General features: G+C 46.1%; 1 protein-coding gene across 1 annotated transcript; it reads left to right on the plus strand.

Moving 5' to 3' along the window:
- Positions 1 to 7,909: 7,909 nt before the first annotated feature.
- On the plus strand, positions 7,910 to 10,659 carry C13H20orf202 (chromosome 13 C20orf202 homolog). The gene is made up of 2 exons (XM_027558173.1): positions 7,910 to 8,089; positions 10,075 to 10,659. Exons 1-2 carry the CDS (start codon positions 8,024 to 8,026, stop codon positions 10,306 to 10,308), a joined length of 300 nt encoding a protein of 99 aa, XP_027413974.1. The 5' UTR covers positions 7,910 to 8,023; the 3' UTR covers positions 10,309 to 10,659.
- Positions 10,660 to 16,937: the final 6,278 nt, after the last annotated feature.

Raw genomic sequence — 16,937 nt, forward strand, 5'->3', positions numbered from 1 at the left:
ACTTGGAAAAATCTGATAAAAAATAAATAAATAAAGTAATATTGAACTATAACCTAAAATATGATAAATGCAAAAATGGGGGAAAAGATAAATCTCTGATGAAGAATTCCAAATACTCTATCCTCAAGGAAGAGAAATATAACTCCCAATTCTTTTTTTAAGAATTCTGTGTAGAGATTTTTTAAATAAAATTTGTAAACATTACTTTCCATTTATAGTTATTAAGAAATATTGACTAAATTCCCTCAGTTTGTGCAGTACATCCTTGTAGCCTATCTTACACACAAAAGTTTGTATCTCCCAGTCCCCTGCTCCTGTATTGCCCCTCCCCCTCCTGGTACCCACTAGTTTGTTCTCTATTATCTGTGCGTAACTCCCCAACCCTTAAACGTGGGCTGAGCAGAGTGACTTTCCGAGAGTGCAAAGTGGAAGTGGGGGTGGAGAATAACTTTGAAAAGGAGAAACTGACAACCCTGATTACCTTGGCCAAGAACAAGGTCAACCTCGGCAGTCAAATTATGTTGATCGTAGGTATCCTGGATATGATGTGATGACAGTGGCAATTTACTTCTGTGATCTCTCTCCCCAAACCCATAACCCCCGTCTAACCATGAGATAAACATCAGACAAATCCCAACTGAGGGACATTTTACAAAGTACCTGGCCTCAGAACTGTCAAGGTCATCAAAAACAAAGAGAGTCTTGAGAAACTGTCACAGCCTAGCGGAGCCTTAAAGAGGTATGATGACTATACATAATATGGTGTCCTGGATGAGATCCTGGAACAGAAAAAAAGAGCATTAGGCAAATACTAAGGAAATCCAAATAAAATATGGATTTTAGCTAATAATAATAGATCAATATCAGTTCATTAATTGTAACAAACTTATCATACTAATATACGATGTTAATCATAGAAATTGGCACAATGTCACTTCTGCTGCATTCTGTTGCTTTAGGGAAGCTCACAGGCCAGCCCAGAGACAAGGGTGGGGAGGTCTACATAAGTGTCTGAATACTGAGAGGCATGGATCACTGGTGCTATTATTTTCTCTATTTTAAGATGAGGAAGTGGAGGCAAGAATGATTAATAACTTGCCCAAGGTCACACAACCAGTTTACGATGTTTCTGGGGTTCAAATCCAGACCCGACTCAGTGCTGATAACCACAGTTCTGAGTTCTGTCATAATTTTCAAAGCATGTGCAAAATTCCTGAGCTGTTGTTATTCCCCCTGACCCCCCCATTTTTTTTTTTCCTGGTTGCACCTCATGGTTTTCAGGATCTTAGTTCCCTGTCCAGGGGTTGAACCCAGGACACCACGGTGAAAGCACCGAGTCCTAATCGCTAAAGAGCCAGGGGACTCCTAATCCCTTTTTTATGTAAAAATTGAGTGCCAAAGACAGAAGAGAGTGTTCTGTGGCCACCCTGAGGGATAGTATTAATAGAAGTACAACCAGAGCCAAGGGCTTCTGACTTCCAGATGGATTTGAGGACCTCGAAGTCCCGAGGCTGACGGAGTGCATGCCTATTCTCCCCATCACTTTCAGTTTTACCTCCTACTCATCCACTGGAGGAGGGAATTGGGGTTCAAATCAATTGGGCAGCTTGCCTCAGAGTCACACTCAAAGCGAGTTGGGGCCAAGAAATTACACTTTTCCCACCATTCCACTCTGCTTTCCCAGTCTCCACCACCTCGTCAGGATCAAATGCCTTGTTTCCCTGACATAAGTGGACGAAGAGCTGTGACCTGGGCACCTGGGCATGTGACAGGTGTATGTAGGATACATGTACACAGGGGGCCTGCGTACAGGGCAGGAGGGCTAGGATATTCATATATTCTACACAGGACGCTCATGCACAGAAGAGGTACCCAGGACTCGTGTACAGGGCACACGTGGATGGGACCTGTCGTAGGTTGCATTCCCCCAGAAGCAAACCCAAGACAAGAATTTTAGGGCAAGTGGTCTATCTGGGAGGTGGTCCAGGAAGCACAGTAGAGGAGTAGGCAAGTTAGACATGGAAGGGAAGGCTTCCAATGTACTGCCAGAACACTGATGAGCACATGGCTGCTGCTGACGCTGGGGACTCAGTCCTGCTGGACTGAGTCTTGTTCCATCTGGGAGCCAAGGGAGGTGAGATATTTATCTACAACAGCTATTTGCCGGCACTGTCCTCTGCCCAAGGCAAGCATGTTCCTTAAGCAGAGAGTCAGATGTGCTTTGCAGTCGGAAGCCCTGGGCACACATGGAGAAGAGGAATATCAGGGGGATATGGCGGGGCCCTGGCAGCGTTTGCTACAGGACTCAAGAGGTGCAGGGTGCATGTTCAGGACCCATGAGTACACAGATAAGGGCACAGGCATAAGACAAATGCTTGGATTACCAGCCTTGCTGTCTGGCTTGAAGGGAAGGCCTGCTGGAAGGTGATGAACAACACAGAAGAAGAGGTGGTGTCGGGACTCCCCAAGTCAACTGGTCCTCCATCCCTGTGCTCCTGCTGGCCGCTGTAATGGCATGTGCTTGCGTGGCAGGAAAGGTGGGTTTAAGGGCTCTCACAATGTGGAAGCTTCTCTCTGCTAAACTTCCACTTCATTTGTATTTCACAAAGTAGGGATGAGGGCTAAGGTGCCCAGGATAAATGAGGGACCAAGGGTTGATAGGGCCTTAGATTAGGAGTCAGACATAGAAGCAGAGCTCAGTGACATCACTGAGCCCACTGGCCCCATCGAAGAGATGGACATAACTCTGCCCATGTGTCTCAGCTACTACTCTTGCATTTTGGATTCCCTGTCTTCCTAGCCAGCATCACAGAAATCCTCTCCCTGCTATGGACTTCACAGAGCTGTTGTGAGGAGCAGATCAGGTCATGAACAAGAAAACACTTGGAAGAGAATAAAATATACAGGAAGGACCTGAGTAGGGAAAATCAAGGAACCTGCTTTCTCTCACTAGCTCTGCTGCTGTATTTTCAGGATATTGGTTTGACTCCTATAATCCGCCCATGGGATTCTCCAGGCAAGAGTACTGGAGTGGGGTGCCATTGCCTTCTCGGACTCCTATAATAAGGAGACCCAAAATGATAATGCCTGTAAAAAAACAGAGCTCATTTCTCTTTCATTTAAAAGTATTCACGGTGGTTAAGGCTGACACAGTGGCTTCACAGTCACTAGAGACTCTCCATCCTCCACCTGATGGTCCAAGATGGCTGCTCCACCTCCAGGCCTTGCGACTACATTCCAGTTAGCAGAAGGAGGAATGGGGGAGGGGCAGGAACCCTCCTCCCTCCTGTACAGGACACAGCCCAGAAATTGCACACCTCATTTCCATCCATATCCCACTGACCAGGAGTTAATCATCTGACCACACTTCCCTGCAAGGGAGTCTAGGAATGGTCTTCTGCCGTGTGAAAGGATACAGAGGAACAACTTGCAATTTTGCCCTAGCTGCTGACTTGCTTGGGCAACTCACATCTCCATCTGAGCCGTGGTTTCTTCATCTGCACATTTTTATATTCATTCATTCACATATCTATGCCAGGCTTATGGTATGAGGTATGACTTTTGAACCACTTGATTACTAATGAACTCTCTTGCTAGCTGGATCATGAGCCCTGTGAGGTCAGATGTGAGGTCTTTCTTACTCACTGCTGGCATACAGGGCAGGGTCTGGCACATGGAAGCCATGTTACCAGCTGCCCATGGATGATGTGTGGATGGCCATTCTGGCTTTGATAACTGGTGAGGACATTTTTCCTCATTGAAGAGTTGAAGTTCTTTCCTTTCTAGGCCTCCTGGCTCCACATCCCTTTCTCTCCACGTGCCAAGCCTTTCCAAGCCTATGAAATAAGATGTCTTCTGAGCCAGGAATGTGAGAGGGGGATTAAAAATAAATGAAAGTACATCAAAACAAGTTAACCACAAGACATGGCTTCCCAGGGTAATTCGGTGTTGGCACTAGAAGTCAAGGACTGAGCATTAGAGGCTCTAACTGCCAAGCACTCCTATCAACACCACTCCTGTGTTGGACAGAGAGCCCGCTGGGCTGCCCAGCACAGAAGCAGATGCCTAACCCGAGCCCCCATTGACTCTCCACCCCTGCAACACAACAGGCAAGACCCTCCCACGCAGATCAAGGAGAATAAGTGCTAATTCTAACCCTGTTGCCTACTTGCCAGAGTAACCCTAGGAAAATCTATACCTCTTTGAGCTTTAGTTTCCTCACCTGTAAAACAGGGTTAATAATAGGTTCTTAATCAACTATAAAATGCAGATAAGACACGACTGAGCGACTTCGCTTTCACTTTCACTTTCTAATCAACTATAAAATGCAGATAACAAGGGTACCTACCTTGTAGGCTGCTGCTGCTGCTGCTGCTAAGTCGCTTCAGTCGTGTCCGACTCTGTGCGACCCCAGAGACGGCAGCCCACCAGGCTCCCCCGTCCCTGGGATTCTCCAGGCAAGAATACTGGAGTGGGTTGCCATTTCCTTCTCCAATGCATGAAAGTGAAAAGTGAAAGTGAAGTCGCTCAGTCGTGTGTGACTCTTAGCGACCCCATGGACTGCAGCCTACCAGGGTCCTCCATCCATGGGATTTTCCAGGTAAGAGTACTGGAGTGGGGTGCCATTGCCTTGAGGTTCCCAAATGTTCTCAGCTCATGGCATCATTCGCATCTCTGTAATTTTTGCACAGTGCCCCAGGCCCAAAGAAATGTCTAATGGTTGTTTGTTATATTAGGTTCATACAACTTAATAATAGTAGTTTGTCCAGTATCCAACAGATGTTACTGTGCTTCCCTCAAATTTTAAAAATATTTTGCCGTGTCTCTGAGCTTTCTGCAGTGCCTCTGGGTGCCCTCGCACTCAGTTTGGAAATGGCAGTCATAAGGTTTTGAGGATGAAATGGGGTTGTGTTGTCAAGGGCTCACCACGATGTTTGGTCTGGAGTCAGAGATCAATAAATGTTGGTGGTCCTCAATTGCCCTTCAAGTCTCTTTAGTCCTCTCTGGTCTCCTGCTGCTGCCACCTTATTGGGCTCCTTGAGGCCTGTGGCCCCTCTTCTGAACTAACTTCCTTCTAGAAGAGAATCCCAGCCCCACTTCCTCATTCCTCCCTAACTCTACCACACGTGTGGCACGATTTCTTCATAGGTGGAATATACTCTTAATCTGGAGCTTTTGCTTACATGGCAAAAGTGACAGTTTGATTTTCAGAGCCTAAGTCTTCAGAGGCCTCTCACGATTCCACCTGCTCTCTTATCCTCTGCCATTGCCAAGAGAAGAACTTGCCCCAGTAGCCTGATGATTCCAGGAAGAGGACAAGGGACCCAGGGCACAGGCTCAGGTCTGCAGATCTGAATCCCAGTATAGACCACCCCAGCCACACCACAAACTCAAGAGCAAAAATAAACAATGTTTCAAGGTATGGAGTTTTGGAGAGTTTTGTTACATAAAATTCTTGTGAGACAACCCAACCCCTCTTACTGTATCAAATTCAAATTCTCTGAGAGAAGGCCTGATTGGATCATGTGGTCACCACCCAGAACATGACTGCTTTTACACCATCACCCATGAGCCAAGGATCTCCCTCCTGTCCAGTCTGCAGGTAAATACCTTGGTTTGGGACACCCATTTCTAATCCAGGCAGCTGCCCCATACTTACAGGGTCCAGTGCCAAAAAGCCTGGTGACCTGCCTAGAAGCAATCATTTCCGGCCTCTGTGTTCAGAAGGGCTGTGAATGTGGCAAACAAGAGTTTCTTGTATCCTCTTGGGTTCTAAAGAGTAACAGCTCAACTAGGAAAAATTACCCATAAAATTTTCTCTGTGTGTAGCAGTCAGAATGCATCTCAAGCTGTAAACTGCAGGGTATGAGAAATGTGATGTTTCTTACAACTCATTTTTGTAACTATTTTGAGCCTCCTTATGCTTAAAATGGAAACTATGAGGCTCAAGCTCACATAGAAAATTTGATGGAACCGGGCTTTAGAACCCAGGTGTCCTGGTTTTCTGTACAGTGGCCCGGCCCCCTTCCCTGCCCAGTCAGTGTCACCCTTGGAAGGATGCTTCAGGTCTCATCTCAGAGCCAGGGGAGCCCCTTTCCAGCTGCCTTGATTGTCTGGGCTATGCTTTCACGTGCCACTGACTGAGTGCCCACTTCTTGGAAGAATTCTTAGCAACCCTTTCCTCCTACTGAGTCTCAGTCTGCCTCCCTATGTCCTGTACCCCGACCCTATCTTTTGGAACTACACTTAAATAAACACGATTTTTCTTTAACTTATAATTTTTACTTCTATTAATTCTATTTAGGTTTTTTTAAAAAATACCCCTTCTTAAATAGTGTCTTTTTTCTTAGGTTTTTAAATTCTTTTGTATGGTTTTAATTCTTTTCAAAATACTGTTTTGTTATCTCATCTGAAGTTCTTGGGGAAGTGAGGTCTAATACTGCTATTGAAGGTGTCTGCTGACTCTCACTTATGATGGATGATTTCCTTGTGTGTTTGTAATCTGGGGCTATGCGTTCATTTTCAGTGGGGCTTTATCTATGAACAGCTTGTGTAGCCCAGGTTGAGGGAAAATCCCTCCCAAATGGGTTGAGTTTGTTTTTCTGGTCACCTCAGCTTCTTATCTGTGATCACTATGTTAATTCTTAGTTTGGAGTTCCTAGTTCAAGTGGATAGAATAAAATTAAAGCCTGTGTGAGAATAGATCCTATTCATTGGCATCATAATATTAACTTGATCTTGGTTGTTTCCATCGATTAGCATGTCAGCTCCAGGAAAGAACAGCCTTTTTCTCTCTGATTTTGGGCTCTGTTCCTCTATCTGCCTACAGCAGAATTTGGCACACAGTAGGCATTCAATAGGGCTTCCCTGGTGGCTCAGCAGTAAAGAACCTGCCTGCAATGCAGGAGACCTGGGTTCAATCCCTGAGTGAGGAAGATCCCCTGGAGAAGGGAATGCAACCCACTCTAGTACTCTTGCCTAGAGAATCCCATGGACAGAGGAGTCTGGCAGGCTGCAGCTCATGGGGTTGCACAGTCAGACACCACTGAAGCAACCAAGCTGCAGCAGCAGCAGAAGGCACTCATAAGTATATGTTGAAAAGGAAAATTAAAGAACACCCACTTCACGGGTGTCCATTAGGACTGTGTTTGCCCAATTAAAAATTGGAGTTCTTGTCTCATAAAACAGGCCGATGCTACTGGTGATTCTGTGACTGAGTGATTTCAGTGCCTCTACAGTTTTTTGAGCCTTTATCTAAGGGTTGCAAGATGGTTACTGTAGCTCCAGGCATCACATCCACATTCAAGGCAGAAGGAAGTAGAAGAAAGTAAGAGTAAAGGAGGAGCACCACTGACAGTTTTCCTTATCAGGTAGGTAACATTTTCCTAGACGTCTAACAGCAAATTTCTGTTTTGATCTCATTTGCTAGAAATGGGGTGCGTGGGCATCCAGAAGAAAGGGGACTTTTTTCTTCTGGAAAATGAGCATTTCCCTTATCTATGGACTCAACAGATGGGTAAGGGAGGGAGGAAGGTGACTGGGGACACAGATGTGGTATCCCCCCCAAATGAGATTTTATTCATCTATATATGTATGTATGTGTGTATATATACACATATATGTATAATTTAGAACAAAACAGGCCCTCAGAAAACAATGTGGCCAAAAAGTATGGACACCTATTTCCACAATAATTATTAATTTTGTCATTTAAAGCTTCTGTGATCCTGTGGGCGTCAGATTTGGATTCTGGAGCCCACAGGCACTGAGACACCTGTAGCTCAATGATCTCCCTCCTCCTTCCTCCCTCCTTGCTCTGTTCAAAGTACTGAAGCCCTTTAAAAAAAAAAAAATACTACATTTTTCAACGTGAGCCACTTCCTGCTCTCATTAACTCCATCCTCAGTGACTTAGCCAGGCCCCGATCCTGGCCCAAAGAAGGGAGCCGGACTGTCCAAGTCTAAGGTCCCTCAGGTCCATAAGCAGAGCAGTTCGGCATCAAGGTTTCCCCCGAGGAGCTGAGATGAAAACAAAAGAAGAGCCAACCTCGAGTCTCGGGCAGACCCTGGAGTGGCTGAGAAAGGAGCTGGTAAGGCTTTGTATTTCTTTTTACCTTACACCTTCACCCCACATCTTCCAAGGTCCCCTGGTTCCTACCTCCTAGGGGCCCCCTAGGCTGGGGCAGAGCTGCAGGCTGGGGTGTAGGCCCCACAGGCTCCCATCTGGGATCAGCCACACTGTGCACAGTTGCCACCCCAGGTGCTGGGATAAGTAGGTCGTGGCCTACATAGGAGGCTCTGGGTGCAGTGCTTGCCAGACTGGTTTTAGAATTACACTGAGTCTGGTATGTGCCCAGCTCTGTGGCTTGTGGCCTCTAGCAAATGGCTTTGAACTTCAGTCTCCTTATTGTAAAAGGGGGATGACTATAGTACTAACATCACAAGGGTTATTGTGAGAACTTGGTGAGGGGATGGCATAATTCACTTTGTGCTTGCTTGGCACATCTACCCTGGCTCTTACAGTCCTGGCCCAGCTGGAAATGGTGTACCAGAGCTGTCTTAGCCGGGGCCTTCTAGAAAGCAGACACTTGCACAAACTCTGGGGTATTCCTGCTTATTTGGAGGTGCAAGCCCAGAGGGGTGAGAGTGAGGGGAAGAGGTGCGGGGGCAAAGGCCAGTACTATTCCAGCAGATGCCTTGTGTTACCCAACTGGATGCCACTTACAAAGAAGCCCTAAAGAGGCCAGCAGCCCTCTTGGCAGCTGGTTCTCCTCACTGTAGGACCCTCTGCCTGGAGGAGGAGCTGCACCCTGCCCGAGAGAAGTTTATCCACCCCACTCACTCCTGTCTCCCATTTCCTGTCTGTAGATGTCCACGCCATGGGGCACTAATTCTCCTGAGCTTATGAACGGTGTTACCTGGTTCCTCAGTAACTGCTCAGGAAGCCAGGTCTTACATCTCTCCTTGTGATGTTTCTTCCAAGTCCAAAAATAAAAGGATGCCCCCATAGTATGTGGGGACACTAGCCAAGAGAGAGAAGGAGGTGGTTTGGGGGAACCCCAAAGGGAGCCCAAGGTTTGTATCTCAATATGCCAGTTTCAACCCTGGGAGAACTTATCATCCTGAAGAGGAAGAAGAGGGCGGTTAAAAATAGACTGATCAATTCAACAACTTAAAAAACTAAAAAAAAAAAACCAAAAAACATGAGCTTCTACTTCTGGCTCAGGGGAGGGTGGGATGCAGGGACAGAAAGGATTGTCCAAAAATGACCTGCCTGGGTTGCCAGGCAACAGACCAGCTGGGACCCAGGCCTGTCCCAGCTTGGTGGGAGGGGCTGGCCCAGTAGGGATCCTCATGGGTCCAGGGGACTCCAGTGGCGAAGCCACAGCTAATTATAGGCTGTGTGCTGCTCCCTCCTTGTGCTCCCCTAAACACTGCGTCCCCACGTTAAGACTGCTTAGTATCTGAACTCAAAGAGCTGATTTTCATTTGATAAAGTACTTCTCTCCTACCCATGAGGAAGAAGAACAGGTGGGGGAAGGGGGAATGATCTGTAGGTAGAGGGGCCTCCCAGACCCAAATGCACCCCCACCTCCACATGATGCCAAGAGGTGAGTTTTGAGTCTCCACTTACTGGTCCCCGACTGGTAAGGTTCCCAGTCAAGCCTGCTTTAACCTCTATCACTGGGAATTTACATGACTCCACAAGGACTCCCCTCTGGAGCCCAGCCAAGGAGCCCCAACTGACTATCAGGGAAGCATGTCCGTCACTCTACGCAGCTAAGAGAACAAATCAGTAGCACCAACAACTACCATGGATAAAAGTCTGGTGCTCTTCCTCCAGTTCTGGAATCATAAAGCCCCCAAAGTCCTGCTGGGATCTAAAACAAGGGAGAGATCCTTGGAAGGCAAGTAATTTGCTTTCCACTTTGCAGATGAAGAAAAGGAGGCTTCGGTGAAAACATGGCTTCTGTGAGGCTGTGGGCTTGTCTCCGATTAGACAGTGAAGGAGACATCTTTCTGGGAAACGTCCAGTGCTCTGGCCGCTGCCTCACATGCTTCTTCTCTCTCCTAGACTGAGATGCAGGACCAAGACCAGAGACTCCTGCTTACACTGAGGCACCTGCACAGCGTCCTGGAGGAGCTCCGCACAGAGAGTGTCCAGTGGGAGGACGCCAGGTCGAGTGGCGGGACCTCCCCCATCAGAGCTCGAGCAGGCTCTGAAGGCAGGGGCCGCCAACCCTTTCCCTCCAGGCGCCTGGCCCATCTCCTTCAAGGGGTAGACAGCAGACGAAGTTCCCTCCCTTAACAGGCCGGAGATGACCTTGACTTTAACCCTCCCCCAACCAGTCTAAACGTTGACTGTGATGCTGTTGAAAGAGAGCACTGGAATGGGAGTCAGGAAGTCCAGGCTCTGGATTTACCCCTGCCCTCATTCACTCTATGTCCCTGGAACTGTCACTCAGCTTCTCTGTGTCACTCTCCTCTCCTGTCACTTAGCAGTATTTCACAAATAAGCTAAGAGATGTGAATACATTTGGGAAACAGAAACATGTTATATGGCTTCTGGCCAGCACCATGGTTGTAATCCTATTCTTGGGAATTTCTCACAAGGTGATTATTAAAACAAAGAAAGAGCTCAGTGTGCCAGGGTGTTTATCCAGTGTTTCACCAGCCATGGTGAAAAACAGAACCCCATGTAGTGACTTGATGATTGTTTTCAGGCCTTTTATTTCCCTTTATCTGAAAGCAACAGGCCCTACAACCACCCTGGCCATAGGGATCAGCATGTGACCAGGCTTGGCCAATTACAGTTCATCATCATCCTAACAAGATGATTGGCCCAGTGGGTGGCCCATGTGACTTCACAGAGCCAATCACAAACCTTCTCTGGCATTACCCTCTTGATACTTGGTCTTCTGAAGTTGCAAAGCTGGGTCTGCCAGTGGCCAGGATTACTGTGAGGTGACAGAGACCTGCCTGGAGTAGGAAAGAAAGAAGCTGTTCAAAGAGAAGCAGAGAGAGGGTCATTCAAGAGACGGGCAGGCCAGAAGGGTGCTGGCTCTCTTTAGTCCCTGGTTTCAGACTCTAGTTCGGTGAGTTACTCCTGTTGTCTATCCAGAGCAAAAAACCAGAAAATTCCACCACTATCACCTATGAACTCAGGCACCAGTTTGTTTTTGCTTAAGCTGATTTGAGTAGGGTTCCCCTCATTTGCAACCAAAACGGTCCAGATGGTCAAAGAAACAAAGAAGAGAAATCAAGAAAAAAAATTGTTTTTCCCTCATTCAGGGTTAGCAACACCAACCCTGTTTGGCAGGCAACAAGATGTATGATGTGGCAGAACCCTCAATTATATGGGATGGAGTCATAACTTTTAAAAATTATATTTGCCTATAAGAAAGACTTTTAAATGGAACAGGTGAAAATAATGTCCTGGTGTTAAGATGGTCCAATTATCATCAGGCTTTTTTTGTTTTTGAAAATCTTCTGGCATGTTGTTAGGATATTGTTTTTAATGGCTTTGAAAAAGTAAACCCATTGCATAAGGAGGCAAAGGGTGGGGGGAGGGTTGTATTATATGTACAGTGTCCATAGTCAGACTAACCTGGGGCTGTTTCTATACAGTATTTGATAGTACGAAAAATTGTACTCTATCAATGGCTGAATGCATAAACGAAATGCAGCACATACATACAATGGAACATTAGTCAGCCTTAAAAAGGAAGGAAATTTTAGCACTGCTATAACTTGAAGACATAGGTGAAACTTGAAGACATAATGCTAAGTGAAATAAGCCAATCACAAAAGGACAAATACAGTATGATTCTACTCACACGAGGTACCTAGAGTAGTCAAATTCATGGAGACAGAAGGTAGTTCTGGATGTCAGGAGTTGGGGAGCAGGGAGTCATTTAAGGATTGCCGTGCTTCAGTGTTACCAAATGACAGAGGTTCTGTGGATGGATGACGGTGATGGTGGTATAACAGCGTGAACGTACTTGATGCCACTATACACCTTAAAATGGTTAAAATGATATGTATCTTATGTTATATTTCACCACAGTTAAAAATAAATACTTTAAATTTAAAAATTACCTGCTCTGTGATGCTGGGGCTGGAGCTGGTTAGACTTTGCCAATAAGCAGGGTGAGCTAGAGGGACACCGAAGGGCTGGAGGAAGGAGAAAAGACTTGCTTCTTCATCTTTCTTCTCTTTAGCTTCTCTGGTGGCCTTCCTGCTCCCATGAGCATCATCCAGCAATGCTCCTTCACCTCACAGCAGCAATTCCTCCTGTGGCACCAGTCAGCAACCCCTTCTCAGGGCTCTAGGTTCAGCTCCATGGGGCACTTCCCCCAACTGCAGAGCCAAGAGCTCCAGCCAGAATCTCCTCCCCAGAAGTCTGAGTTCCTGCCCTCCTGGCCCCACCCTGCTTTCCAAGACTCGAGCCCCAGCTGAGCACACCTTCTTTCTTAGATACCTGAAGTGGAGTACTGCACGTCTCCTGCTTTATGTTTTTCAGTTTTGATCATCTCAGCCTCTTCTCTTTGTTCCCTCAGGCCTGGGTGTGGTAGATGCTTCCTGAAGTGCTACTTTCATTCTATCTTAGAGATCTTTTTATAACCTTTTGGTCATCCAGTTAACAACATTATACTTGGTTAGCAATTCTCTATATTAAATTCTCTCTGTTAAAATAACTAGGGTGGTTTCTGTCTCCAGCCTGTCTCTGACTGACAGTTTTCAACTTTGGGCTATCATTACCGATGCTGTTGTAATCACGTCTGTTCATGTGCATAAGCACAGTGGCTCTAGGATATACAGGTTTCCTCCACTATCCAAAAGTAGAGTGTTCCCATGAAACATCTCACAAGCTGAAACTGTGTAAAGTGAAGAAACAGTTACCTTAGGACAGATCTTGCTAACAGAGGCACAAAATGAGATAGACTGAGATAAAGCACAGACACAGGTCAAAGCCAGACCAAAGCTATGGTGGCCTGGTGCAGAGAGATGCTGAGTGCAGTTCCTGGGGAAATTCATGGGGAAGGAGCTTGGTGGCCCCAGTCCCCCCTGCCCCCTGCTGCCCCTCCCCAGGGTGTTTGCTGCCTCTGTAACAGCTCACCCCAGATCAAACACTGAACATCAGTTTCACTTTTCACTCAGTTTTGTAAAAATGAAAATCAACTTGGGCTTTCTTTCAATTCACAAAAACAGTTACAAATGTATATCTCTCATAAAAGTGAAATGGCATCAAGTGAACTTTAGAAAAGCGACAGATACCTGTATAGCAAAGAGTTGAATTGGAGGTATGTGAATACTCAAGTTTACAAGAAATGTATTTTCCAAAGTGGGGCATTTGCTTACACTCCCACAAGCTGTATCCAAGAGCTCCTGTTCCTCCATATTCCGCCAACACTTGGTATTATCAATCTTCTTAATTTTTGCCAATATACTGAGTGCAAAATGGTGTTACACTGTGACCTTAACTTGCATGTTCCTACTTATGTAGTTGTTAACCTGAGTTTATTTCCAGCTCCACCATTTACTTACTTTTTGATCTTTGATCTCCACCATTTACTTACTCTTTGAGACTCAGTTATCTCATTTATAAAAGAAAGGATAAAAATAGTATCTAGCTCATGGGATTAATATATATATTGTATAGTAGAATGCATATAACCCACCTTACACAGCACTTGACATTGTAAAGGCTAATAAATGATACCATTATTATTACTGTATAATCACAAATATATTGATTTGTGAAACTATGACTATTACAAATAGACAAGCTTGTTAGCAACCATCATCAGGCAAAATATCTGCCTGACCATACAAAGTAACAGTGACATTTGCTTCCCATGCCCAATGCCAACCACTAGCCCCTTTTGCCTCTCCCAACTTCCCACAGCTGGGCCCTCAAACCATGACCATCTGCCAATCCCGTCTCTACTAATCTGGGAAGATAAACCCACCCCTCTGCTGGGGTATTTGTTGTTTTTGAGATCCCACCTCTGGAACCAACGTTTAATTTCTGATCCCAGGTCAGAAAAAACTCAGACTGAGCCCAGATGCTGGGGGACAAGGGGATTGGAGTGGAAATGACAGCCTCAGTGCTGGTTCCCGGAGGGCAGGGTTACAGATCATGTTTGTCCAAGCCAACCAGTGCACACCAGAGGGAGCCTGGGGATCGTGATCATGAAGGAAAATCTAGGGTTTTCTCTGCTGAGGCAGCAAAGACAGGACTATACACCAAAGCCTTGCATCCAAGAGTGAGGAGATAAGGGGGCACAGACGGGAAAAGGACTGACGAGGTCAGAAGCTAAAAAATTAGGAGCAGAACAACAGTACAAGATGTGATACTTATTGTCAGGACAGGCAGTTCAGGGCTCACACTGTGATTTAACCAGAAAGGATCAGAGGCTCGTCTTTACTTGCTGCGAGCATCCAGACCTGGGCCAGGTGTGACAATCTTGTGGAGTGTGTTCTGGCTGTATACTGGTGTGTAACAAAATGCTCCCAAACTTAAAACATCATCATTTTATTATTGCAACAACCATTCGTCGTTGCACTAAATCACACTTCCCATGGTTCTGGGGATGGACTGGGCTCAGGTGGGGAGCTCTTGCTTTTGGTCTTTCAAGTGGCTACAGTCATATGGTGTCCAGCTTGATTCATCCCAAAGGCTTATTCACATATCTGGCAGTGGATGTGGGCTGTTACCTGGGATCTTAGTTGAGACTGTCAGCTGGAACACCTACCCATGAACACTCTATGTGACCTGAGTTACCTCATAGCATAGTGGCTGGTGCCAAGAATGAGCATCTGAAGAGTCAAGAGGAAGCTGTATAGCTTTGATGACCCAGCCTTGAAGGTCATACAGTGTCACATCCATTGTATCCTTTGCAGAAGAAGCCAGGCACCAAGCCCAGCTCACATGCAAGGGCAAGAGAATTAGACCATCTCTTGATGGGAGGAGCATCAAAAACTTGCATACGTGTTTTAAAGCCACCACTCCGTGTAAGACTGGATAGGTTTCCAGTGTGGTATACCAGCTGCAAGGACTAGGTGGGGCTTATTATAAATTCAGGCAGAATGATAAGCAGAATCTCATCAAAATCCAACAGAAGGAACTCCAGGAAGTGAAGGGTAGGTCTGGGTCTACAAGAGTTCACTCATCACTCCAGCCTTACTGTGTTTCATTCAATGTGTTCCTAAGAGGTGTGTTCAGCTCTGCTGCTATGACAAACCAACCTTGAGATCTCAAAACCTCAACCCAACCATGGTCCCTCCTTGGCTCACACTACATGTCCTACACTCCTGTGGAGGGCATGGGGTGTGTGTCAGAGAAGGTGCTCATGCTTGGGGACCCAGCCATCATCTGCGATGTCATCTGATGCTACAGCAGGGAAGATACATTTGGAGAGTCACACACTGTCTCTTCCACATTTTAACCAGGCGGTGACATGTGTCCCTTTTGCCCATAGCCCATTGGCTAGAATTAGTCACATGGTGTGTCCCAGCCAGGGGAGGGAGTTGGCTGGGAAATGTGAGGTGTGGATGACAGTCTGGCAAGCACCACTGTGACAAACACACTCTCTATTCTCTCTCAACAACTGGCTTCCTCACCACATCAGAGTGGGTCCTCATCAGTCTCCACCATCCCCCAGAAGCTCCTAGGGTGCACTCTAGGAACGGGGACACCCAGGCCCACCTAGACCTGCTGAAAGGAGCCTCCAAGTTGGAGTTGGGGAACTGAGTGTCCACCAGCCCCAAACCCTCAAGGGAAGGCTGAGAACCAAGGGCCGGGGGTTGTTCTGCCATCTGTCCTACTTCCTGGCTTTGGCTTCCTTTAACTATGTTTGGGCTTTACTTTCTGGTCTTCTTTCTGCATTTTTTTGTTTATCCACTTCCATTGCTAAAGACTTCACAGTCCTGCTATTTCTCTACATTGAAGTCCATAGAAAGGGAATCTGTTGAATCAGCTCAACCTTTGACATCTGAGTGCATCATAGCAGGTTAGTATAAGGTAGATTTGTTCTCTCCTCTGCCTCTTCTTCTTCTATCTCTTTTCCTTCATCACCATTGTCAATACACAGGAAGTATAATGCAGTAATTGAGTAAGGGCCATGACACCAGCATGCCTGGATTTGAATCCCAGGTCTGCTATATATTAATTCTATGCCCTTAAGCAAATAACATAACTTTTCTTGCCTCCATTTGCTCCTCTGTAAAGTGCAGACACAACAGTTAATTACCTCATATACCTATTGAGCAAATGCAGTGAATCAGCATGGTCCTGGCACATCAATCTTAGCTATTATAATGAATAATAACAGCTACCATTTTTTAGCTCAAGACAGTGTAGTAGCTCACTATAGCCTGGAGTCTCACTGCCCGTGCTCAAATCCCAGCTTTCCATTTACTAATGATGTGCCCTTGGGCAAGTCATTAAATTCTCTGTGCTTCAGTTTCGTCATGTATATGAATGGGAATGATAATATACCTACCTTCTGAGGTTGTCGTGAAAGTGAGCTAACACATGTAAAATGTTTACAGCCATGCCTGTCTTCTAACAAGGGCTGTGTATGTGCCATGTAAACTCTTCATTTTCATTATCAGTCATCTACCCTGACTACCAGCACCATACGAAACAGTGTAAAAATGCTGCACTGAACCCACTCAGCAGCTCTGCAAGGGTCATATTATATCTCCATTTTAGGAACGTAGGGCTTGGGTTTCAGTGGAACTAAGTGGCCCCAAATAACACATTGAGTAAATCTCAGATCTACCTTTTGCCTAAGCAGAGCTCTGACCCACAGCACAATGGTGCTCTTCCTATCAGACGAAGTGGAGGGAGGGGTTCCGTGGGAAAGAGGATGCAGAGATGTTGGGTTCCTGTGTCCCCCTCTCCCCTGCCGCTCCTTCTGGCAGTCTGGG

Source organism: Bos indicus x Bos taurus, chromosome 13, assembly GCF_003369695.1.
Source record: "Bos indicus x Bos taurus breed Angus x Brahman F1 hybrid chromosome 13, Bos_hybrid_MaternalHap_v2.0, whole genome shotgun sequence".
NCBI classification, from domain to species: domain Eukaryota; kingdom Metazoa; phylum Chordata; class Mammalia; order Artiodactyla; family Bovidae; genus Bos; species Bos indicus x Bos taurus.

What these genes read in the sequence shown, in the direction of transcription:
- C13H20orf202 (XM_027558173.1), top strand. Translation starts at nt 8,024, where the DNA reads ATGAAAACAAAAGAAGAGCCAACCTCGAGTCTCGGGCAGACCCTGGAG. An exon ending in AGTGGCTGAGAAAGGAGCTG is followed by an intron (nt 8,090 to 10,074) that starts GTAAGGCTTTGT and finishes TCTCTCTCCTAG; the next exon opens with ACTGAGATGCAGGACCAAGA.